The following is a 25,833-nucleotide window of genomic DNA, read 5'->3' as shown; positions in this document are numbered from 1 at the left end:
GTCGTTTGAGATTTCAGCTGAGCAAGAAAAAAAAATAGCGTCAATGCAACAAGCACTACCATGGTTTATCAGTGCAGTCAGCGAGTCAGAAAAGGCAGTCAGTACTTTGTAGAGGCAAAGAACAGCGCGCACTACCGAAATAAATCAGAGGCTGCGTTTCTTCAAAACAGCATCACTCTACCTGCACACCCCGTGCATGGAATTCCTAAGAACGCGGACGTTCATGCCTTCATGCCTTGAGTGCTCAGGATGAGCCTATAAAGCGTTGGACATTCCATCTTAGCTGTGTGCTACACGGCCTTCCGACCAGCGCGGCAAACATGTCCATGTTTGCTGCACCGATCGCAGAATCGCAACGCAGCCTATACCGAAAGAAACAAGCAGCCTTTAAGCGTCCCAGTTAGCGCTCGTCGACGCCGCGTTCATCCGCTTCAACGTTATTTCGAAACGGTATGCATGAAGAGCACACGGGTAAGAACCCTTATCTGTGAAAATCTAGGCTGACTGTTCAGAATGTAGCCTCGGGCTTATCACAATATCAGCCACGGCGAAGTTTTAACTTGATAGCTCTGAGGGTTCCACATCATAGAAAAGCCGACATCTGTGTCACTGGGCGTGAGAAGAAATATACTTGTCGGCAGGCTCATGATGTCACTGGCATATACCTAGGGCCGGTATTCCAAATAGCATGAAAGATAGCGTTAAACGGCACACGATATGTGGACTGAAAGTTGATGAAACATCACTTGCAATGGTAACTACAGGTAATTGAACATTTCGAAGGATCGAACTTCATAAAGGAATTAGATTTAATAACAGTTTTCAAGAAATACAAACATTTAGGCGACATTTATAGCAGCGACGTTCTGGTAGCGAGCGAGATGTGCTACTGGCTAAGTCATACAGGACAGGTTTGTACGATTTGAGAAAAAGCATGTTTATATGAATGACATGTGCTTTTTCAGGTAAAGTACTCTTTTACGGCTGTGTATGAATCTGCAGGTGTGAATAGAAAGGACCGCAGACCGCACTCTCATCATACCTTCAAAGTAGATCTCGAGTACCCCCCTCCCCCTCACTGATTTATTATCTCTTATTCACTTTAGTTTCGTGCTGTTCATATGTTGTAATGCAAACCCGTGTACCCTTGGATCGATTTGAATGACAGACAAGTTATTTTTAAACATTTTGTTACGAAACACTGGTTCCGTTAGAAAACTCAAAGTACTTCAGTTCCTCGCCGCAGATGGCCGTCAAGGCTGCACCATTTTTCTCGTCTTCCAGAATCTTCACTATGCCCTTGGCGACGTGGTCGACTCTGAAACAACATAGAAAAGCTAATAGTAAAGGAACTTGTCATATGCACACTATGTTGAATTTGGCCAAGACTGCTGCTGGGTCTTACCTTGGACGAAAGAAGTCAATGAGCAACACCGAAAATTAACAATTATCCTAGTTTGCTATTCGTGCGCATTCTCTGAGGAAACGTTTAACTAACAATCTTCTGTGTCTCGCATCCATTTAACCACCCATGAAAAAACTTCTTAGCTTTATGCTCCCTAACCGATGATCTGGATGAGGAAAACCTCGTGTTATTTTCTGTAGTGAGCACGCGTTGAGAATAATGCTGCAACAAAAACATGCGATGTAAATACTAGAGCTTACAGAGTGGTATGGCTCGTTTATTCATCAGCACACTAGTTAAATAAGCAAGAGAAACTTATTCAGCCTTGGAAAATGCCCATTATGCTGCGCTGTGCCAACATTGCTGTATCTACGGTATTGAAATACCGAAGACTGTAGGGCGCACATAGAATGTAGAGTATCCAGTCAATGGTTGACCACCCACTAAAAACGCGAACACCGATTCCGTAGGCTTTATGGTTTCAGGGTAATTTTTGCCATTGCGCACACAAGGAATGCTAACAAGTCCTGGAGTGCAACGGTCCTAAACTGCTTACTGGGGTTGCTTTCTGGTATTTTCTGCCGCGAACGATATTCAACTGTGGAGAGCTGGGAATGGCGGGGTACGTACGGCATAATACGCTTGTCGTATTCCGCGGCCATGGGCGCGCTCTCCTCTTGCGTCTTGCAGTATGAGGATATGGCATACCACAGGGGCGTGTTCATCGGCTCGGGGCAGATGCAGTTCACTTTGACGCCGTGGCGGTTGAAGTGGAGGTCAGACTGCGCCACAGGAAAAAGATTCACAGTTGAATTTACACAAAAGCCATTTAGGAACGGAGAACTGTTTCTTTTTTCAAGGTATGCCAAGTTTTCTGTGAGCTGTACAGTACTATTCGGCATGAACAGTATAGTATGTCTTGAGAAGGAAGCCTATGCCACAATCTCATCCGTCAAGCTCCGTGGCAGATTTTTCAAGTGATGGTTTGGGGAGAACATCCTTCACGATTCTCTGACTGCTGCAGGTAGCGCTTCGTATGTAAAAAAATATAATCACTCTTGGGAACTTTCTCCTATGTGACAAAAAAAAAAAGACTGAAACGCGCAGTTTTGAAAATGTCCCCACTTCCTAAGAGAGCCTAATTTATACTTTGCTTCACATGCCTTTTGCAGCACTACAATGGTTAAGGGCAATTTGAGCGAAAGTGGGCGGCGCGAAATGCATTATTAGGCTCGTAAAGTTGTGTACCGCAGCCGGCGATAGAGTCGTAGGACCGGAACCGTGTAGTGCGCACCAACCTGATTGGCACAGATCAAAGTTACTTCTCGTGTACTATACACTGCTGCAAACAGCTTGTAATACATAGTGTAAGGAATAACGGCGCCAGACAAATGACCATATACAACAATTTCTGGAACGCACACTCCGCTGCCCATTTAGACGAGATTGAAATTAACCAGCAAGTGAATGCTGGAATTCTGATACATGGACCGGACTATGGTTATTTTGTGCTGAATACGTGCCAGGTAATCCATGAAGGTCGCAATGCACCAATTTTCTCTTCAAGGTTAATTTATTTTATGATAGCTATATCACGAGACTTCTCTCAGCAGCCGATGCATGTGGCCTGGTAGCATGTCCTAACAATATGTGAATAATATCGCCCACTCTGCAGAACGTGCATACGATGAAACATCTGCTTTAGGTACTGAGGCATTCATCGGAACGAGGGGATCTCAGCTTATGATGTACTGTACGGCAAAAACTCCGAGCGTGTTTTTCCACCTCTTTTGCTAAGTTGGCTTCTCCCGAGCTAAGACCGCTGTGTTTCGTGTAGCCGTACAGTCTGTCCATGGCAACCGTCAGTATCAGGCCACCATACAAGTGACCGGATAACAGCTCTCATTTTCTTTATTCATATGTGCTATTCCTGCCAAATGACAGCCCTTAGTTTTGAAACCATCTTCATTTCACATTACCATCCCAGCTGTCTCGTTGCTGTAAGTAGAGTTGGCAAACTTCTCACGAACGTATTTTAGACTTTATATCAACTGCAGCCCCTGTATCGAATTACATTGCCAATTTTCGTCACTTTGTATTCCTGTGATCAAAAAAAGGTGCGGGTACCGTGCTCCTGCTTTGACTGTTCTTAAAACTGTTTACACATTTTTTTATACTATATTTGCTCGCAAATGGCATGTACGTCCTTCGTACTACATATTTTTGCGACATGTCCTGGTATACAATCGGAACTTAAATATTCTTCTCAAAACCAGACATATCGCAAGACTATGCTGTCCACCGTATCTCTGACGAACAGGAACGGTTTTTCTCCAGAGTTTATATGTGGCACCTTCCTGAAAGGGGTGCCTTTACTTCTCGAAGCCTGCGTGATGGCGGCCTGTTCTCACGTTGGCGTGACAAGTCCTTGCACATTCACTGCCAATGCACATTTGCGGAGACTGCATCGTTGTCTTTGACGCGTATGTATCCTCCTGTGTCATTTCTATGCCAGAGGCGGCTTAGCAGTTATTTCTCATCATCATCATCATCATCATCATCATCATCATCATCATCATCATCATCAACCTGACTATACCCACTGCAGGGCAAAGGCCTCTCCCATATTTCTCCACTTAACCCGGTTCTGTGCTAGTTGCATCCACTTGACCCCTGCGAACTTCTTAACCTCATCCGCCAACCTAACTTTCTGCCGCCCTCTGCACCGCTTTCCTTCTCTTGGAATCCAGTTTGTTACCATAAGCGACCATCGGTTATCCTCTCTTCGCACTACGTGTCCTGCCCATGTCCATTTCTTCTTAATTTCCACTAGAATGTCGGTAACTTGAGTTATTTCTCTGACCCACTGTGCACGCTTCCTATCTCTTAATGTTACCCCTACCATTTTTCGTTCCATAGCCCTCTGGGTTGTCCTCAACTTAAGTAGAACTCTCTTGGTTAGCCTCCACGTTTCAGCCCCATAGGTGAGTACAGGCAAGATGCAACTGTTGTATACTTTCCTCTTGAGCGATACCGGTCAGCTGCTAGTCATAATCTGCGAGTGCTTTCCAAATGCGCTCCATCCCAATCTTATTCTTCTTGTTATTTCCTTTTCATGGTCCGGATCTGCGGTTATTTCTCAGGTGGCATCGTAATGGGGTAGTTAAAAAGAATCAACGCCGAATTGAGTCCATTCATGGTGCTGCAGTGAGCCTGTCACGCAGAGCTATCTGCGATATCTGCGGGGAAAGAACAGCTGAGGAGGAAGAGAACAAGGTTGAAATAGAGGTAGGAATGAAATAAAATAAAGAGCACGTTAGACATTGGTTGTACGGGAAGAACAACACCACTCATCGGCAGCCTACCGAGGAGCCCGAGGCGAGCTCGTTAATGCTGTCTTTGTATTTGTGGTACGTTCTCGGGGCAATGCTTCGAAAAAAAAAAAATGGCATCGTCGAAGCAGTTAGCGGCGGTTCATAAAATATTATTTCAATATAATGCTAGTAAAGATTACCACAGGGAAGAAAGTTGGCTTTAATAAGACGACCCTCTAAAACACGCCATAGTGAGATGCTCCGGATAATGTCAACTATCTGAGGTTCTATAACGTGCGCTGGCTCGAAAGGGTACGGCTGTCCAGTGCTTGAATATTTTCGCATAAGTAACATGTCGCTGCTGGCATTACTTGATTGCTTGGCTTAATATTTTTTCTTCGCGAGGGAAGCATACGCTTATTAAGGGACAAAATTCTTTCACTTTGTCTTCGCTGCTTCACTGCTCGTGTATCAATGTGTGGTATGTATGCTATGTATGCTACAAGAGCACGAGTTGCTGAACACTGGCATTTGGTTGGCTCTGTATGAGTCTTCTTGCGGATCTATCATGACTAAGACACCAACCGTCAGTAATATTGCTTTGCTTCCTTGTTTAATGCAGGACCTTTAAGCATTTTGAAAACCTTGAAATAAACTAGTTTGGCTTCCTTAGTGGGTCAACTACATAAAGCAGCTAAGCCTATGGTGGACGCCGCAGTGGAAAGCTCCGGAAATATCGACCAGCTCGGATTCTCTAACGTGTTCTGAAATCGCGCCGTGCGAAGCACCTAAGCTATCACCTCTACCAGATTGCGGCAGTTGCGGCCGTGAGTAAGCCCACGTCATTTGGTTCAGCAGCCAATTGCTCTGTCCACTGAGCCACTGCGGCTACAGTTTGCAGTATATTCTAACTTAGGCTTAAAGGGAGGGCTTAAAGTTTCTACACATGATCAGACCATAAATAAATGAATATGCATGCAATAACGCGCCACAATGCAGCTTTTCGCTCTCTTTGGTTAACGGGATAAAGGGGAACACAGAAGTAAAAAATTCAACTGGGTTTTCGGTTCATGAGTTTTGCACGAACCTAGGGCTGATTATTGCCTGCATTACAGCTGGAAATAAGGGCTTCAGACATGATGGTTGTAACCTTGCCTCAGAAAAAAAAAATGAAATTGCACAAACGTTATCTTTACTAATGTTTTACTGACGAAGTTCGAAATTTCATCTGCACTTCTTGCGGGATTCAAAGGAAACTGCTTGTCGTTTATCAAATGAACGAAATCAAATTTCAAGGAGTGGTCATAAAGGCAGGAGGTCCATGCAATAAACCACAAACGCATTTGAGAAGACACTTCAAGCTTGATAGGCAGATTGTACTCTTGGGCGGCTGAACACGTGCCATAACTTGTAGGTACTCACCCCAAACGCCCTGGTCATGGCCACAACAGCCGTCTTAGCGGTATTATACGCAGGAATGGGCGGCATCACCACCAAGCCTGCACAAATGTCAGAGAAAGAGAGAGGCTGTAAATGTGAAACAAGGTTGGTTGCGAGGATCTGGAAGTGGTAAGGAAACGCGTCTACCTAGACCAAGTATTAACCGCAGCTCCGGACACGAGGAGAAATTAGATGAATTCGATAGAGTGGATTGAGTGCTTATAGTAGTTGCTCACATGTTATGAATGGCCTTTACCTGTATCTCTCAATGAAACTCATGAAAGCTGTAACTCACCTATCGTGAAGAAACGGGGAGGGTAAAACATAGCCTCAAATTAAATTGAAAACAATTTTGCAAGCTGCAGTAAGAAAAATGATTGGTGCCGCATTAAGAGACAGGAAGCAAGCATGGGCCAGAGATCAAAAGCAGGTTTACAACATTATAGTCGTTAGAGGAACTTACATCTCTCAATTGCGGTTTGTCGAAAGCCTTTTCTGTGACTCTTTGCGATCATTTGCCGTAATTTTTGTTTTCTTGTTTGCTCTTGAAAGACTCTTTTCTATGTTGTAATGCGATAACGATGCCTGAAATTAAAGCTTTGCAATGTTTTTGCACTTTTTCTTTTTTTTCTTTTTTTTTGGCAAAATCTTGGCGTATTTTGCACATTTTCACGTCCATGGCTGTTTTGACGTCTGCATCTTATATACATGTCTTTGGCCATTTTGACGTCGGATCGGCTTTTTTTTTTTTGCTCCAACTAATCAATTACTCCCCATTACCGAATTCTTTTGCGCACACATTTTTTCACCCTCTACCTCGTACAACTAATACAACCATTCCTTTACTCATAAATCAATAACTAAATCAATCAATCAATCAATCAATCCATCCATCCATATCATGTGTTCTCACCCGAAAGCCCACTGCGCATTTACATTTATTCGCCATCAAAAGGCGAGCGTATATCCCAAAGCTCTATCCCGGCATTTTTCTGAAAGGTATAAAAAGACGCCTAAAGAAGGTGACCGGTTTCTTACTGTACTAGTGAAATGAAAATGGGGTTTATTTTCGTCCATTTCTTATTGCTAGCATACGCCAATATTTTAAGTTTAAAAGTAAAATTTTCTATAATTATCTGGACGTCAACTGCAGTATTGGAGATTATGAACCTGCTAATCACGAGCTGCAAATGAGGAACCAGATAAAACAAAAGAAAATGAGTGATTGAGGATCACGAAAAAGAGCAAGTAAGCAAGAGTTTATGTAATATGCGTTGTGGGGCTAGTTGGTTCATACTCAGGTTGGTTTCATGCGCACAAAAAGACGTCCTGTCTCCCTTGTCTTTTTGTGTCGTCTTTTTGTGTGCATAAAACAAATCAGTGTTTATGAAACGAAAATTTCGGCGAGGAACTGAGAAAAGAACGCTAGGCATTTGTCGAGTAGAACGTCCACTGGGTTCTTGCGACCGGCATTCCAACCTGTCATGCTCCATGCTTCGAGGTGAAATTTGTTAATTCAGCAGTGGAGCGAGGCATTAGGCTGTCCCCGTGCCGAACGAAGGTACACTCCATTGCTTTGTATGGTACTGGTATCGATCGTGCTACATTTAATGAGGTACATCCAGAAGCCCATACAAACTGGTATTTTAGAGAGAGGGTGTGCGTAGTGTGTAAGGGCAGCACACTGCTTTGAACTTTTAAATTATATTTTACTCTCCACTAAGTCCTGTTCAGTTTCAACCAAAGCAAGCAATATCGTGGTTGCATTTTGAGTTTCCCGAAAGCGCCCTAACCATTAACCCTGTTTTGACACTACAATCATGAGCAGGAAAACTAAATAACAAACAAAGAACGAAAACAAAAAACAACAAAACAAAATGTCCGAAAGCAGCAAAAGAATGAAAACCAAAGCAAGAATTCTTTATGCTTTCTGGAACTCGTTGTTAGTAGGTAGAACAAGTTGGCCACAAAGTCTATCCTATTGCTTCCAAAAATAAATGACTTGGAGTGGTTGATAATGACAAACGAAAACAGCTCGAGGAAAAAATGACTATAGCTTGAGAAAAACGTATCGAAAGGAAAGAGTGTGGCTACACCACAAGAGCAAAACTACGTAAAGGGTATAAGATAGCAAACCGACTTATCGTATAATTGTAAGACAAGCCCCACTAAGAGCTATAACCCCCAGAAGACATCTTTCGAACGCAAGTAACTCTTTTTCGTATGAATATATCTGACTTGCCCGAGCCATATAGGGGAAATTAAGAAGAAGAAATGGACATGGGCAGGACATGTAGTGCGAAGAGAGGATAGCCGATGGTCGCTGAGGGTAACAAACTGGATTCCAAGGGAAGGAAAGCGTAGCAGGGGGCGGCAGAAAGTTAGGTGGGCGGATGAGATTAAGAAGTTCGCAGGGGTCAAGTGGATGCAGCTAGCACAGAACCGGGTTAAGTGGAGAAATATGGGAGAGGCCTTCGCCCTGCAGTGGGTATAATCAGGCTGATGATGATGATGATGATGATGCTGATGATGCTGATGCTGATGCTGCTGCTGCTGCTGCTGCTGATGCTGATGATGATGATGATGATGATGATGATGATGATGATGATGATGATAATATATGTAGAATCGACTATATTAGTGTGGAGCAGAATGATGTAGTAAAAAAAAATGTCGAATACTGTGCGTAACAATGTTGAGAAGTATGATGAATTGACATGTGTGATATAATTTGTGTTCAGGTGCGATAAATTCGCAATGCGAAAAACAGCAAAGTAGTTGGTGTGCAATGACAAAATTTTCCGCTATCCACGAAAGTAGCTGCAGTAGAGTGGCTCTTTTTAAGAATAATTCTTATGCTCACCTGCGACAGACGCAACGTTGATAATGTGTCCACCTTTCTCGCCGTTATCCTTCCCCATATACTTGAAGCCGAGCAGTGTACCACAGAAGACCGCTTCCTGCAAGATGTAGATTTCGCTAAGATTTCGATCATTGTAAGACGTAGAACTCAGACATGAAGGTGTCGTTGCGCGTGCAAACTTCGCCATGATATTGCAAAAATGCTGCAAATGAGCACGCACCAAACATTTCAATCGTTATTTTTCCTAAACGCTGACACGCTCCCTACCGGACTCCATGAGAGGCGCTGGATGACATTGTTGCCTGCTAGGGTCTGATAAGAGCGGTATAATAACTGGTGTTTCTTTAAATTTCATGTGATTTGGTCAAGCACATATGGAAGCCGCTATGTACCGTCTTTGCCAAAAGTAACCAGGCTGCATGTTTTGCTTCTCACTTGTATTGGAAAGCCAATAAAGATTCCCAGATGATCACAACTCGTTAAGAAGGGAGGACAAATGGTGGCCTTTAGCTTTCACAGATTTAGAGCTTCAGATGCAGTATGATTTTACTACCACACGGCCGAGAAGCAGACCCTGCAGCCTGGTTACTTTTGGCAAAGACGGTAATTCATTGCGTGCCACCTGTGCGAGCCATTAATTCTGCATGGCGGTTATCATCCCGTCTCCTCTTCCAATTTCAGCTCCCACATACGCTAAGTTCAGATCCAGCTTGCAATACAATAAGCATATTCATAGCAGTGCCCACTCACTACACCGTGTGTATTGTATTTTCACTGCCCTAATGGGTCGCTCAGTTATTTTTGGTAACCTATCCAGAAGCCAGGGAGCATTAGATAAGTGGTGGTAGAGTTAGCTTTCAATGGATTACCGCCCCACTTGATATTTGCAGGCAAGAAAGATGTCTTGACTTCATCAGCAATAGCCTCTTAATTCAGAAGGGGTATTTACTGGCAAATTCCTAATAGCTCAATAACTGCAGGAGCACCGGCCCAGAAATAACGGCGGCGATGTTTGATGTAGACAATTAAATTTGTCCAATATACAAAATTTTTAGTGGCCAACGTCGCCAACCGGTCACGCTATTTGTCATATAGAATTGTTACCGGCAGACGAAGGAAACCTAAACGTAGTGAATCCATCACATAACGACGGGAATCTATAAACTCAGAGCACGTACGTCGAGAACCGGCGTCGTTTAATTCAATCACACTCTTTCTCTCCATCTCTCTTCATTTTATTTGTGCTTGTTTTATATCGGCACTTCAATGAGCTACTCCCTTGACAAGGCCTGAACAGAAGCTGTTACTTCTTCATCAGCCTTTGGTTTATATAACAATCGCCACTGCTTCAAACAAGCTTGTTCATAACTAAGAAATCTGCTCCCGTTAACTCGGCGAAGGCGCCGCTCCTAGGCGCAGTCGCGACGTTACTACCTCGCCCTAGCGGCTGCCACCCAAACACGTCCATGCGAGCTATTCTCGGCAAGCTGTACAGTTCTCTACGTAGGTGGGTGCGCGGAGCTTTAAGGGCCAGGCTAAGGAATGCGTTGGGGGGGGGAGGAGTAGTCAGGTTCGATGGTGCTGTTACGAAAGTTGTCGATACTTCCATGTTTGCCCCTCACCTCGCTACATAAAGAGCTGTCGGTTCAAGCTACATGGCAATAGGAATAAACATGAGCCAGGCAAATACCCGAACCGGACATAGCCACAGGCACAGCGCCGGAAACAGCTACAGCATTCACTCCTGTATCGCTTCAACAGCTCATTATCTTGCCACGTCCAATGGCTATTAGTAAGCGATAGTAAAATATCAGAAGTCCGTTTCGGGAAAGGTCCACCGTACAGTAGTAGCACATGTGTACTCGGGCCAAGGTTTAAGACCCGCTAAGCCCATAACTGTGCATACATTTATGCGTAAGCGTCAGAGCTGAACGCCCATTTCGCGATGTGAGTATGAAATTTTTGAACCTTATTCAACAAACAATGGCTAGCGGAGGGAATGATTATACAATAAAAATCTCGCCCGGGGAGAGACAAAGAGCGGGTGAAAATGTCGCCACCACAGCTAATACAACGTTTTAAGTAAAAGGTTGAAACAAATTTTCGCAGTGCTGTAGGGTATATGGTGGCAGAGATTGTTTGCCAAAGAGCCGATGACGTTACAAAGCAGGAGATTAAGTAAAAGTTGACGTCGAATTTTTCAGCACGTGATATTAATTGGAAAGACAGCTTGTTTTACCTAGAAAGCAAAGAAATAGTGCATGCCGAAAACTCCGACATGTGCATGTTTCTGAGCAAGCTGCTTTTTATTTCAATACATAAAGCTAAGAGCTGTGATTTTGTTTACAGTACTGGATATTAAAAATATATTCCTCGGCAGCCAGTGTACAGGTCCTATAGAGTTTTGATATTCCACAGATATATTTACCTCGCAGCCCAATTCTGTCCCGGCTATACAGGCTGCGAGCTAGATTCAGCATCGACAAGATCAATGTCTGTCATATGCGTGTGTAAAAAGGGCAAAACTGTTGTTCAGAACACTAGCTGCACGCACCGAATGTGCAAGTGGCTATAAAAACGCCCCGGCCAGCAAGGCTTGATTCCGCTCGGACCGTTCTCGAATATTTATCGCTAGATATCTAGAGTTGAGATCTAAAAACGACCAGAGCATGCAGCATAGATGTTCCATGTAAGTGGTTTGTACTCTGTACGTTTCTGCCCACTCGAGAAAGATTGTTTTCGAGGTCATTCACGCAGCAGCGATCTTAAGAACCCGTATGGAGAGAGAACCATAATCTGTGTGCTTGATCAGAGGGGAGAAGTTTTAAATTATGAAACACCGAACAGCAATACCAGTTACATCTGAAACTTCGGTTAAGCAATTTGAGAAGAACTGAACAATAATTTGCTTTGGGTTCTGGGTTTGACTGCCCAAAGATAACTCAGGCTATGCGAGACTACTGAGAATGATTTCCTGATTTCTTCCTTTTTCCGCTTTTTTGCCCCGTCGAGGTGGTACATTGGTTAGGGCACTCGAATGCTGTGCCTCAAGGATGCGGGATTGAATCCCGACCACGGTGGCAGCTTTTCGATGGAGGGGAAAAGCAATGCGCTCGTTTGCTGTGTGACGTCAGAGCACGTTAAAAATCTCTAATCGGTTGAAATCTCCGAAGTCCTCCGCCACGGCGTCTCTCATAACCTGAGCTGCTTTTTGAGGGAGGGAGGGAGGGAGGGAGGGAGAGACGGAAGGAAGGAAGGAATGAAGGAAGGAAGGAATGAAGGAAGGAAGGAAGGAAGGAAGGAAGGAATGAAGGAAGGAAGGAAGGAATGAAGGAAGGAAGGAAGGAAGGAAGGAAGGAAGGAAGGAAGGAAGGAAGGAAGGAAGGAAGGAAGGAAGGAAGGAAGGAAGGAAGGAAGGAAGGAAGGAAGGAAGGAAGGAAGGAAGGAAGGAAGGAACTTTATTTAGCCCTATGTTATTTTGGGGCGCTTTTTGGGGCGTCTTCAGAGGTGTCTCCTTGTTGCATCCCCAGGAGTCCTCTCCGTCGACCTCGTCCCCTTCTACCCAATGTTCGGTTGCCCTCAGTCCAGGGCTCCGCTGGCCACTACCGTCCGTTGAGCTCGGTGTATCAGACCTTGACTTCGCAGCAGTCACAGGACAACGCTGTCTGCCATTGCTCCGCACTCCGGTTTCGTATGTTAGGGACCACGTCAATGTTTTTACAGGCCCGTGTGATGTGATATAGTGTGGATTTTTCGTCTCACCACGGACATCTGTATAGTAGAGTGCATTTTGTTTAGAATCTGTAGGTTTGAGTATGAATTAACCTGTCTGTTATTGTCTCCAAATGACAGCTTCCTCTCTCTTGAGAGTACTGTGTGGTGGGGGATATCGCATTGTTCTGCCTATATAGGTTTCTGGTTTGACAGAGTATTCCTTGGGTGCTGGCGAAAGTTCCGTGGTCTCGTCGAGTGCTCGGAAAGTAGTGTATGCTCGAGCTATACTACTGGCCTCTTGGTTCCCTGCCACCCCCATGTGCCCCGGCTGACACATAATTTCGTGTGTGGTCGTGTTCTCTTTTTTGTGGTTTTTAATTTTGTCGCTCGGTTCGAGGAGTATATAGAGCGCGTGACAACCTATCCTGTCATTCATGTAATTTCGACACGAATTGCAGCCGCCGGTGGTAGGGATCGAACCCAGGTACTCCGGCAGAGTAGTCTGGCATCTTAACCGCAGCGGGGCGGACGTTAAACCCTATGAACCAAACTAAACAACCTCTCCCCACTTTTCCCCTAATTGTGGGGTGTGTAAGTAAACTTATAACAACATTCACTCTCCTCCTCCTACTGCCCTATATAGTTATGACTGCTCGCCTGTTTTCTTTCTTAGAGCGGCAACTAGGTGTGCGTTAGAACACTCACCATGTTAATAGCGAAGATCTTCTTCCACCTTGCTTCTCCCGCTATTCCAGCATTGTTGATCACAATGTCGAGAGCGCGGAAGTGAGCTCTGGTTCTGCAAAAGCAATCTACGAGAAAATAAAACGATATTGCATGCAATGCTCAGACGATTATATAAATGAAAGCCGAAAGACGCTTTGCTTCCTGATCACCGCATGTTCCCCAATACTTTGCAATGCATGCTTCAAGATGGCACCGTTGAGAGCATGAAACATAAGTGATAAGTTCCCAACATCGCTTTAAGAAAAAAGAAAATGTGCTCTTAGCATCTGAGGTGGCTGTGCGTTCGCTGCGTTGTTACGCTGGCTGCTCGGTCAGTTTTCGTACGTCGCTTTCTCAGCAGCGTTCGCAGGTCGAGCTGAGTGAAAGTAGGCGGAATTCTGTAATCGGAGATAAGTTTACCTTAAGCGGCCTACAGAAAACGTACGTTAAGGGCTCTGAATCAGTTAGATGACCGGCGGTTAATTATTTTTAATTTGTTTATCATATTAGGCCCGGTTTTCACCTGTAGTTTTTAAACGAGACTTTTGCCATTAGGCATGGTGAGACTCGCTTGTTTGCCGTCACCTATAAATCCTGCCTAAACCTCGTGCACACACACAACAAGAATACTAAAGCCCAATAAGGAAGCGATGTTACTTCTTAAATGCTTACAATTGGTAGAGTGATGAATGAAGCCACTTGTTGTCGCTTCACTGAGTATTACGTGAAGCGGACAAGGATCATCGATTCACAGACACGTCTCCTCGTTGCAATCTCGAATGGTACATCTAGTGAATTCTTTGTTATCGCTTTAAAGAATGCTCATACTTCAGAACAGGTTCCGAAAAGTGTTGAAAACATTTCTGACAGCAGTGATGCTGTAGTAATCATGTGTTTCATTACTATGGTTCGACACTGCATGCGTGTTTTATTTTTTTTTTCTAAACTTTTGTCGAAGAAAACGAAATCTAACCATCTAGCTCCTGGTCGTCCGTCACGTCGCACCGCAGAAAAATGCAGCTCTCCTTTCCGTACTTGGCCTGGAACTCAGCGGTCGTCTCCTTGCCCAAGATGCAGTCCATATCGAGAAGTGCAACCTGAAAGAAGAAAAGAGTCCATTGGAAGCGTTTTCGATAGCGAATGCATTTTAGACAAATGGGCTTTGTACCGTTCTTGAATAACGACCGGAACAAATGTGTGTTTGCATGCTTAGAAGCAAGAGGCCTTCGAGATACCGATATAATGACTGAATGGCAGAGAAACCTTTATAATGTAACCGAGATACCGAGATAATAATCGAGATACCATTGTGATGACTGTTATAAAGACGTCATAATGTCTCTTGCGGGCTACCCTTTAGAGTTTACAGGTTACTTCAAGGTGAAGCCTAAAAGCGACAATTGGGTGGAAATGCAAATATTGGCAAAGCTGACATCAGTTTAATGTGTCTGCAAGCTTGTTTCTAATATCTCAGCTGGGCTTTCTATATAGTCAAAATGATAGCATAATATGCTCTAGCGTTTAGATTTGTTAGGAAAGCCACTGAGATTTACAAAATGAAGATATAACCCTTTCGGTCATTTATGTAATAGCGCAATGTGTATTGTACAAGCCAAAAGAACACCGCAGTCGTTTTCCTGATTACCAAACGCTATACAAACCCATTGTGGCAAAGGGCATAATGCTCACTGAAACTTTTACGCTAATGTCACCATGGCAGGGAGCAAGCTTGATCCTTTCAAAACGGATCGAGACATCTCAAAAGGTTTTCCCGGAAGTGGGGCTTGTTGCTCCAGCATTTTCATTCTTCAAGGTTCATCATTGTTTGAGTGAGGGGAACGGGGGCTATCATTAGCCAGGAAAACTCAGTGCCTGCGCTGGATGTTCGTCAACCAGAATAGCCGCATTCGGTAAAGAAAGAGCCAAGTGCTATTTATGGCAGCTCACATTGCGTTTAATTTCATAGCGAACGTGCACAAAGTAAACTGCAGATGATGTAAACAATGCTATTGTATGCTCTGAGGCTGAATTCAGAGCACGCTAATCGTGTCCACTTTAGGCCTGCAACAAACACATTCATATATAAACGGTCCTAGTCCCCTACTGGCCGAAAATGCGAATAATGCCAATAGTCGCCCATTGAGTTATTTTAGTGCAGTACTTTGAAGGCATACAGAGCTTTATTGTATCCTATGTTTATAGATCCTTACTTTCTAACCGTAGCCAAGGGCTAAATATTAGATAATGCTAATTAGTTCTCAGCTTCTCGTGATTTTGCCTGTTATATTTTACAAGGTTGAAAAAAGTGGAGATATATTTAGGTTTATATGATTTAACGTCCCAAAGAAACTCAGGCTATGAGAGACGGCGTAGTGGTGGGCACCCTAAAGTTTCGACTACCTTAGATTCTTTAAGGCACAGCACACGGGTGCCTTATTTTTTGCCTCCATCGAAAAGCGGCCGCCGGGGTCGGGATTTGTTCTCGCACACTTGCGAGCACTAGCCGAGCATCTTAACCAGTCCCCCGCCATGGCAGGGCCGAAAAGATGGAGACTTCTGCTTCAAGTACACAATGCATTCTCAATAGCATTCACTGCGCAGTGCATCTATGGATACCTTGTACAGTTATAACTGATATAAGTCGGACCTACGGTTACGATTCCCTGCACCATCCGTAGTAACATTCACGACTGATGAAATGCTCTATCTAACGGCGCATTTTGCACCTAGCTGTAAAATAAAGACAAGTGACAGCATGGAAGACTTGTAGAGAGTTCGCACCATTTTAGTAAACTCCTGTTATACCTCATATGCAGCACAAGTAGATCAGCTGTTTTTATTGCTAGCCCATCGTCTTATCTATTCACATAATTACTCTATAAAGCAGTGAATCAAGCATTTTGTTCAACAATCAGTTTGCAATGACTCTGGAATTGCTATCGAATTAATCTGCCTTGTACGCGTGAATACACATGCATGACAAAATGGATATTTAAATTCGCATTACAAGAAATCTAAATGGAAAACGTGGAACCATCATCTTTTGATTGTCCGGCGAAAATAACTCGCTTATTGATAAGAAGCAAATATCATACAAAAATAGTCAGAAGCACTCCTTTAGCCATAGATCTTTACAGGGCCGATACGAGCTACACGGTGATAGCGGAGGTTTCCGGCCCCTTTATAGGCTGCGAATAGTTCAAGAGGCTTACATCACTGAACTTTCAAACTCCATGAGCACTTGGTATGACAGTATAGCAACTTAGTGTTGCATAGCAGCGAGGCTGCAGAGGTATCGAAACACGGCGCGTTTTGTGATCGGTGATGTAGCCAAGCGGGCAGCATACCGATGACAACGACTCGGTACGGAACACAAGCCGGAGGAATATTGAACTTGCAGTCAAAACAAATGCAATTACCTTGCACCCTTTCCCAAGGAGGAGGTCGGCGATAGCCTTTCCGAAACCTGACGCAGCCCCCGTGACAAGGGCCACCTTTCCCGTGAAATCTTTCATGGTCAGGATCTGGAGAAGCCGCTCGGTCCTAGAAGCCTACTGCGTCGTCGACAGTCTCGAAGACTCTGCCGGCTGCGATGCAAGCAAGCTTCCTTCTTACGTGTAGAACAAATTGCCCCACTCGAGGAACAGAGAAGATAGAATGGGCCCAAATAATCTTACGAAATATTTATGCCTTGGCAACGAATACACTGATAGACCTTTTCGAGCCTGTTCACTTCGACGTGCCTGTGTCGTAATCTGGTTCTTCCGCACAGGGAAACAAACTGCAGTCGTGTTCTGAAACTGTACCTCCGTATCGTACGACGCATGTAGCTGTCCAAACACGTACTCCCGTATTTGTTGAACGAGCAGCAGTAGCCAGTCTTCGACGCGACTTGTGTAAGCAGCTTTCCTCATGTTGAAACCTTCCCTCCTATTCCTGGCTAATCACTACACACGGTCCTTCGTATACGGTTGTGAGGAGAATCGCACAGGGTATTTCAGCACAAGACATAGATGAAGCGCATCTGTAGTTTCTGTGACTCGAAGCTACTTTTCTAGAAAGCCTGCACATAGAAGTCTTTTTGCAGCGCTAGTTGCATCTTAAACTTTACGGTTGCGGCACCTGCGAGAACCGTTGAAGCAAGGGTAAATGATGGCACGAAGCCAGCAGGTCGCATGGAGTTGTAGCAGAGCGAGAATGGAAGTGCGCCAACGTGAAGGTGGATGCAAATGCGTGTTGTTTCGACACCTGGCGCGGTGAACAGATTACTTCAGAAGCATCGCCAACCATACATTTTTACGTCAGTTGAGATCTACGGCCCAGCCGGCCACATTTATTGCTTCCAGACAGCCATTGCCTACACCGGGAAATTTTCACGGCACCCCAATCCTGTGCATTCGCTCACAACTTGACGACCATCTGATTTTGTGGTTCGGAGAAGGGAGCGGTTGGTGCAAGTCGTATAGAGGCCTTTTATAAGATATGTAGACCAGCCCGTAACCCGAACTGCCCGTTGAGCCATGCTGCGCTGCGGGCTTTAACCGCTGTTCACCCCATAGCAACAAGAAGCGATCCTACGCACAAGTTATGTGTCTCTCATGGGCACACTCTCCTACCCACCCCCTATGCCCCTCTGCCCTTCCACTCTACACGTGAGCAGTTTTCCTGTAATAATATGCTCCCTGCGGGAGTATGTACAGAAACAATATACGCTAGAAGAGGGATGCGACCCTGCGTGAGACGAGAAGAGAGCTAGCACCAATTAAGCCCAAGCATGTCCTTTCCCAAAGCCCAAAAGGAGGAGGAACGCAGGCAGGGCACGGGTGGCCGCAAGGCAAATATTCAACTCTATTTATACGTATTTACATTGTGATTAGCGCGGAAACACAAGGCTATTAGTATCCTTTTTATGGAGCAAACGCATTCCTCAAACCCGACTGTAGCCGCGGCGTTCCCTTGCCCGCGCAATCTCTCAGCACAAAACCGCAGGAACCGCCAGGACCGCTCGCGTAGCACTGCTCGGCGAGGTAGCACACCAACGCGCTGGGTGCTCTATCAACTTACGTTGTTCGATACTCTCAGTCACAAAAACTTAGCTCGACCATTTTTATTTTACTTTGCATTTCAGTGCAAATGTAATGTACTCGACAATGTGACACGAGTGGGCGCACAAACTGTTTGTGGAACCAGTTGAGGACAGCCTGGCACTAAAGTTGAATGTTGTGTTACTTTGCCCTGACGCATTTTTGCTAAAGTTTCTGGAATATATATATAGGTTGCAACTGCATCCCAAAGACATACTCCAAAAACACTTCGAAAACGTTCAGGAAACACATGTTGCTCCTGGGAGGGTGGTACACAACTGATATTTCATTGTTTCGTACTGTTCGCATTTTATAACCTACTGTAAGTTTGCTATATTCTGAAATTAGGTTGTATTTTCGGAGTTTTCAGTATAACTAACAATACCATAACCTCTCCATACTGGTCGGTTAAGAAATTAGCCCTTGTATCCTTTGCAATCGTGAGCCTTCGTGATGACAAATTTCAGTGACCATTATAGTATTAAATGTGAAGTGAACTTGGCTTAAAATATTACTTATGACTTCGTCCTTACTAGATGTTGACTGGGTATTCCTATCAAGGAGGCAAACTCCTTATTAGGAAGAGATTGGAACTGATTCCTGTAGATCAAAGGCACAATTTTTTATACTAAGCTTCTACTGCTTTACTTTAGTTCCATGGTTATCAGTGGAAGGTCGCGTTCTCTTGACTTCTGTATGACCTTTGATTTTTCTTTCTTCTTTGCGTAGATCTTGCCATTGAACGACCAAACCGATTTCCACTCATGTTGCGTTTTGCTTTTATTTGATGACAAATACAAGTGCTCATTTGCATACACTAGTTTAGTGACATTACCGGATCCCATATGAGCATAAAATATGTAAGCATAAGGAGCTTGGGTTTCTCAGCTTTTCGGAGTGTCGCATCGCGCTTTGCACGTGATATGAACTGAACAACGACATTGAATTCATTTTTATTCTGAGTTGGCACTCGGCGACAAGCTACGAAGTCAGCAAAAGTGATGAAGCTAAAAAAAGCATCCCTGTAGACAAGTCGGTGAGACATCGTAACATTAAAACCGCGGAGGAGACAAGATCGAGGCAGTTGTCAGAACAACCTTGTGTTGTCCCCTTGCTTCCGACCTGTCTCTTCGCGGTTTTAGTTCTAGTAAGTAACGAGTTAAACTGCATCATTTGTTTAAAGAATATGTCTAGAACGTTTTCGTTTGCCTGTCTTTCGACTCCTTTGGTTTCAATATTTGAATTTTTCGAGTATTGCTTCAAGCTATACGATTCTTTTCCCGCGCTCTTCTGAGTTGTTTTCGAGTAGTTCACATTTTACTCGAAGTCTGGTTTTCAGTTTCCAGTGCAATGTTCTTTTTTTTTGCATTATCAGCATCAAACTGTTTCCAGTTCTCCGATTGTGACATCTATATATTTCATACTCTCGGCTGCGGTCCTCTATTTTATTTCGTGTTTCAGGCTTTTCAGTACGAAGGTCGTGTTCATACGCTTAATGTGAAAATTTTAGTTCTTGGAGTCGTTCATTTTTGAGATCCTGCGAATCTGACCTCATAATCTCGTTCGTGGGTGACCCAAGAAAAAGAAAACACACTAGAATAATGAAGGAAAGAACTCGCACTGGGCAGCAGCGAAAAGAAAACAACTAAAGAAGAATGCACACATGCCAAACGGAGCAGAGAAGCATTTACAGGTTATTCTCTGATGTGATCGCTGCTACCAAATGAGTTCGATAAGCCCAACAAGTGTCCTTGAACGAAGTGAACGAAAGAGCCAGCTTCAGAGGACGCAGTGGTTGATGACTACGCCACGAGAGGATCAGGTAATTTAAGATATGGTTTGGTTTGGTTTGTGGGGTTTAACGTCCCAAAGCGACTGAGGCTATGAGAGACGCCGTAGTGAAGGACTCCGAAAATTTGGATTACCTGGGATCCTTTAACGTGCACTGACATCGCACAGCACACGGGCGCCTTGCTTTTCGCCTCCATAGAAAAGCGGCCACCGAGGCCGGGATTCGATCCCGCGTCCTTGAGCACAGTAGTCGAGCTCCGTAACCACTGCACCACCCAAATTGTTGTGCCGCTTGTGCGTGCTTTACGGCTACTGAAAACTGCCAGTCTGTTCCAAAACAATACCAGGAAGAACAGCTTAACCCCCATCAGTTAAAACAGGCTTAACACTCACTAAAGACAGCCTGCGATGAATCAAGTCGCGATAAAAAAATGCCAGGTTTGTCGAGACAAATACATTCAAAGCTTCAAATAATAAAAAAAGGTAAATAAAGGGGATGAAAAAGGAGTTGTACATCTTCACTTATATTTCTGAAGTTTTGTTATTAGCGTGGGTAGAAAGCTGATCATCATCAATTTTCGAGTTTTCTACCACCTGGCCTGTGACTGTTACCAGAAAACTGTGGCAGTCAGTTTGACTGATACCGCGTAAAGCCTCTCGAAAATGCCGATCTCCATCACAGGACAGTAGAAATACGATAATGGCCAGAAAGTAAATACGTATATGTTGGCTGTTTGAGATCATGACGCAAAATTTTTCAGGAGCTGTAGCAGCAAGCTAGGAATTAAATTAGACCACCTTGAGTTCTTTAACGCGCGCAGATGTCACAGAGGTTAAAGGATGTTTTTGCGCACCCGGCCAATTCTTTACCATTACCGAGCGACCGTTGACTGTCCGGAGCTGCTTCGCCGGAAGACACAGGAGCTGACAAAGCAAGCGGAGACGAGAGCATGCCCGCAATTCCTGCTGCTCAAGTAAGCCTCCTCTGCTAGTATAAACCAGCCTCAGCTACAATCGGCTGATAGGTTTCGATGCTCCAAGAAGCTGTCACTTGTTTTTATCAGCTGTATATAGCGCGAATATCTGCAAAGAACACACATTTTGAAACAACCTAACATGCCAGTAACTATTTGCAATCGTTACTTCAGGAACAAATTATTGATTAGGAGATTTAAATATCAGCACATTGATTACACTACCAAATGAAATTTCTTCGAGACAGTACCTGCGAATGGAACTGGGGGCAAGTGCACTTGGAACAACACAAGTTTACACCAATCGAAGCCACAAGCACTCAGATGGCTGGAACAAGGGCTATCAGAAATCTGGCATGAAACGAAATTCGAAGGGTTGCTTCCGGCGGGGCATATGTCTGCAAAATAACCTAGCAGATGACACTCGCTCAATCAGCATGATTACACCTTAGACTCGTTCGCTCACCCGATTTCCGCCTTGCTTCGGCTGGTCGCCGCTGCACTGGCCTGCGACGTTCTCTCGGTACTGTTAAAGAATCGGCAGATAAGCGTATAAGCGTAAAACATGGAAGCGCCAGATAGCTTCGATACCTATTTGCAGTGATGCGTGAAGGCTCTTGATTACTGGCAACATTATGAAAAGGGTTCTGCTGCTGTGCCTGTGTCTGGTTCCTACCTCATACTTTTGCATAGGGAGCCACGTCGCTCAGTTCGCAAGCATGCTTAGTTGTGGAAATACTCAGAAGCAATTAACGGCTTTCAACACTGTTCTCAAAGGCTGCCTATGGCAATGCTTAACGTAGCTGTCAGCTTTGCGACTTCCCCAGACTTACGTCATGTGGCATCACTATAAAAGTGCAGCTCACAGAATCGGGACAGGTGCGATGCTTATCCTAAAGGGGAAGACCCTGAAATGATGACAGCAGAGGGTTGCGGTATCGGAGTGGCAGCAATAAATAGACGAGGTACTTTTCTGCCAAACGCAGGGACGCACCTCTACGTTTACATTGTCGCTGAAAGCATCCGCCGCATATCGCACAGTTATGGCTAGTGACTGTCACGCCGGCCCGTGTTCCCGCTAATAAATCTCATGACTGACTTCGCTTTCATCGAAGCTTCGGGCGAAGAGGTGTAAACACGCAACTTAAGGATGCATGATGAGAACAATTGGCGTTCTAAACAGAGCTCAGACAGTTTATCCGAAGAAAACTATGTAGATGTTCAAAGAAAAGTAGCAGCAAACAGCAATTACGTTCAGTCAACCATTCTCGATCTACTCAGCCCCATTCGCGGCTATCAAAAAAAAAAAAAAATAAAATAAAATAAAGTTATTACTAAGGTGTCATAAAATGTTGTTATGCGAAGATATACTCAAGAATATAAAATTCAAGATTATCTATTAATAAATATGATGAATATTTAGTGATGGCGATTAAAATGCCGCTATAAATTAAACCGTATTCATTTCAAACAGTTTCGCATTGGCGGAATTATTAGAAAATGTTTAGTCAAACGATATTTCTGTGAAGCACGGTCCTCTGTATTGTTTGCAGTGGCAGCTGCATAAAAAAAATGTAAATGGATGATGGGCAGTGGGCGGAATCATGCATACAAGTAACGGAGACCGCTTAGAAATCGTCAGCACGCCTGTCTATATATAGAGCGCTGGAGAGGCGGGCTGCTGAGCAAACGAAGCGAAACCTTGGGTGGGCTGCTCTTATTGAGAGTGTAGTCGTCAGTGCAAATAGTATGCCTACGTGCCTTCGTTTTAGCACTATCATTATCCCTAGAAATGGCCCCTATTCAAAAATTTCACTTTCTTTGTGCGACCGGTCTGTGTTCCAGCGCTCTAGACACGTTGACTGTACTGTATGAAAACTGCAAGCAATGAGCGTCTGTCTTATCATTGTGTACCGCTGATAACGTCGTTCGTTAGTTAAATGAAATGCAACACACCTTGATGCTTTCCTCACACGCCCACAATTGATGTTCTACGCTCCTTGAACAGTGCAAGTAGAAAGATCAGAAGGAAAAAAAAAGGCCTCGCTGCATGTTTAGTGAAAGCTGTCATTTCAAGCAGTAGCAATCCTATTAGCGGTTCATTTCATAATAGATGAAACAAGCCCACACAATGTTAACAATCCCACATAAAAAGTAAACTGGTTGATTACTGCGGTTTTCTTTTTATGTGGGATTGTGAACATCGTGTGGGCTTGGTTGATTACTGCGGGCCTCGCCGGGGTGATGCCCGGAGTACCCGGGTTCGATCCCGACCTCGGTGGCTGCGTTTCGATGGAGGCGAAACGAAGAGGCGTCTGTGTGCTGCGCAATGTCAGGGCACGGTAAAGATCCCCAGGTGGTCGAAATTACTCCGTAGCCCTCCACTACAGCTTCTCTTTCTCTCTATCCACTTTCCTCCCTTCCCTTATGGTGCAGTTTAGGTGTCTACAGAAACAAGTGTGACAGATACTGCGCCTTTCCCTTCCTGAGAACCAATTATTTATTATTACTGTGGCACTGCCATCCCAAACAGAGCGACATAACGGAAAAACACTAACCTGAATAACAAAGACAAGGCGTGGTCTAAGGAAGCGTGAGTACAACGCCCACTTCAGAATCCAGCTACCCTGGTCTCGGTGTGTCGCTTCAGTGGACCATGATGCATTACGATGGCAATCGGGTAATGTCAGCGATTAGTAGATCGATGTAGATGCGGGCCAGCTCCTGATAGTCGTCGAGTATCTAAGTGTCGTAGCCTCGTCCTAAAATGCGGCATTATAGGGAATCTGCAGTGCCTACATGGCGCTGCAGTTGTTCCACAGTGCGCTCATAAATGCTGCGGTTAGTCGCTTGAATCGCGATAAACGACCGAGCATAATCAGCACTATTAAAGATAAGCGTGTGACAGATAACGTACTTGCCCAGGCGTTCTCGATGTAGCCCAGCTGCCTGACACACGAGACGCAAAGCTTCGACAGAGCGTGCAATCTGATTCCTGTAAGTTCATGCAGATGGCGTTAAAACGCGCTACGAAAACGCTTCAAAAGTATTTGCTCTTCTCGGAAGGATATGTTTGCTCTTCTCGCCAAGTTTGTGTTACGGCGCTGTGATCGACAACAGAAAACTGCATTGCAGGCTGCCTATACGTATGGCGGGCTTCAGAAATTACTGAAAATGAAATTCAGAGAATGTTTTCGATAAAACTTGCAAGGCCGTACAATATCGATAAGCACTATCCTTGTTAATAACTTTAATTGTAGACGGGCAGCTGCCTTTTTTTTTTTGTGCCACCGAACAAAATGGGTTCTCGTGTTGTGAGCGATATTTTCCACACTTCAAGGTTACATAGCCTGCTGCGTGAAAGGAGATGTAGAATACAGGTGCACTTAACTGACCTTGATCATTCTTAAACCAGAATACCAGAAGGTTGTGGACCAGGTCAGGGCAAAGCTTGATGGCATTGTCTGCGCTGTTGTTGGCGGGAAACAATGATTTCATCCGAGAACCCGAGGGGCCCCAGCCGTAGGGTTGCAGAATTGAAAGTGGACAAATTTAAGCGTAAGAAGAATAAAATTAGGTAATCGGTCTCACACTTTCGCACGTCATATAGGAATGTGAAAGAAATGAGTCGCACCGAAAAGTAAGAATGCAAAGTAAATTAATTCAATTCTGCTGAAAAGAAAATGATTATGTTAGAGGAATCCAACCCGAGACTCAGCGGTCGCCAATCAGACTGTACTGCTATGCCACTGATAATTTTTTTTTCTTGCATATAATATTTATCTTCTCCATTTATGCATTTTACGGGCGGTAATGTACAGGAAGGTTAATATATGCAGAAATTTTACAAAATAGTGAGAGAAGAACTGTAGGAGCAGTATCCTGGCAGGCACTACAACTAAAATGGTAGCATTGTGTCAAGAATGCACATTGAGTCAATCAACAGCGGAAGCAAATTTGATTGGAAGACATTTCTTTCATAAGTGGCATTTAGGTGCTGCATAAATTGGCTAAAATGACAGGTTCAACGTTACGGTCTGTAGGGTGCGCGGTTACAATAGAATGCAGGGTTCAATCAGAAATATCAAGACATTGATTTCATAACCAGTTTAAGCACCAACAAGACGCATTTGCAAGGCAGGAAATTAATACAATCTTTTTTTAGTGTGTTTTCGAGAACATTATGAAAGAAAACGTCGTTCGTGCTCTTTTACCAATACATGTTTAACAGATTTACGTATATCACACAGACTGCAGTTATGGAAGTTACAAAATTGTTTTTTTTTTCTTATGGACCAATGGGTTAACAAGCGCGTTGCCGTGCTCAAGAGGCAAGTTAACGTTTTGCATCGTACCTGCAAGGTGAAAGTTAAGAATTCGCCTAAAATTAAAGAGGTGTTTGGTGATAGATAAAGTGCTCTACAAAGGAGAAGAAAAAATAAACCTGAGGTTAGGAATCGATGCATACGGTATCGTAGATAGTTGGTTATACTTGCACCCTCTGTCATGTTCAGTTTAAAGT

General features: G+C 44.2%; 1 protein-coding gene across 2 annotated transcripts; it reads right to left on the bottom strand.

Annotated features, from left to right (window-relative positions):
* Positions 1 to 803: 803 nt before the first annotated feature.
* On the bottom strand, positions 804 to 24,101 carry LOC146173133 (15-hydroxyprostaglandin dehydrogenase [NAD(+)]-like). 2 transcript variants are annotated; one of them, XM_084585029.1, is made up of 9 exons: positions 23,870 to 24,101; positions 21,778 to 21,837; positions 16,882 to 17,049; positions 14,436 to 14,559; positions 13,442 to 13,548; positions 9,023 to 9,119; positions 6,142 to 6,218; positions 2,036 to 2,187; positions 804 to 1,318 (listed from the first exon to the last, which is right to left on the bottom strand). In XM_084585029.1, the coding sequence occupies exons 3-9, from the start codon at positions 16,975 to 16,977 to the stop codon at positions 1,192 to 1,194; spliced, it is 780 nt and encodes a 259-aa protein (XP_084441155.1). In that variant the 5' UTR covers positions 16,978 to 17,049; positions 21,778 to 21,837; positions 23,870 to 24,101; the 3' UTR covers positions 804 to 1,191. The 2 variants fall into 2 exon arrangements, with proteins under 2 accessions (XP_084441155.1, XP_084441154.1); XM_084585028.1 differs by lacking the exon at positions 21,778 to 21,837.
* Between the last annotated feature and the right edge of the window lie 1,732 nt (positions 24,102 to 25,833).

This window comes from Amblyomma maculatum, chromosome 11 (assembly GCF_055883805.1).
Source record: "Amblyomma maculatum isolate TAMU_Amacu chromosome 11, ASM5588380v1, whole genome shotgun sequence".
Lineage (NCBI taxonomy): Eukaryota > Metazoa > Arthropoda > Arachnida > Ixodida > Ixodidae > Amblyomma > Amblyomma maculatum.
This window is presented reverse-complemented; position numbering and strand designations above follow the sequence as displayed.

Excerpts from the sequence above, each read along its gene's own strand:
- LOC146173133 (XM_084585029.1), bottom strand. The coding sequence starts at position 16,977 with ATGAAAGATTTCACGGGAAAGGTGGCCCTTGTCACGGGGGCTGCGTCA. Across the intron at positions 2,188-6,141 it reads CCATGACCAGGGCGTTTGGG|TCTGACCTCCACTTCAACCG; the intron begins GTGAGTACCTAC and ends CCTGTGGCGCAG. Across the intron at positions 1,319-2,035 it reads TACGACAAGCGTATTATGCC|AGTCGACCACGTCGCCAAGG; the intron begins GTACGTACCCCG and ends ATGTTGTTTCAG.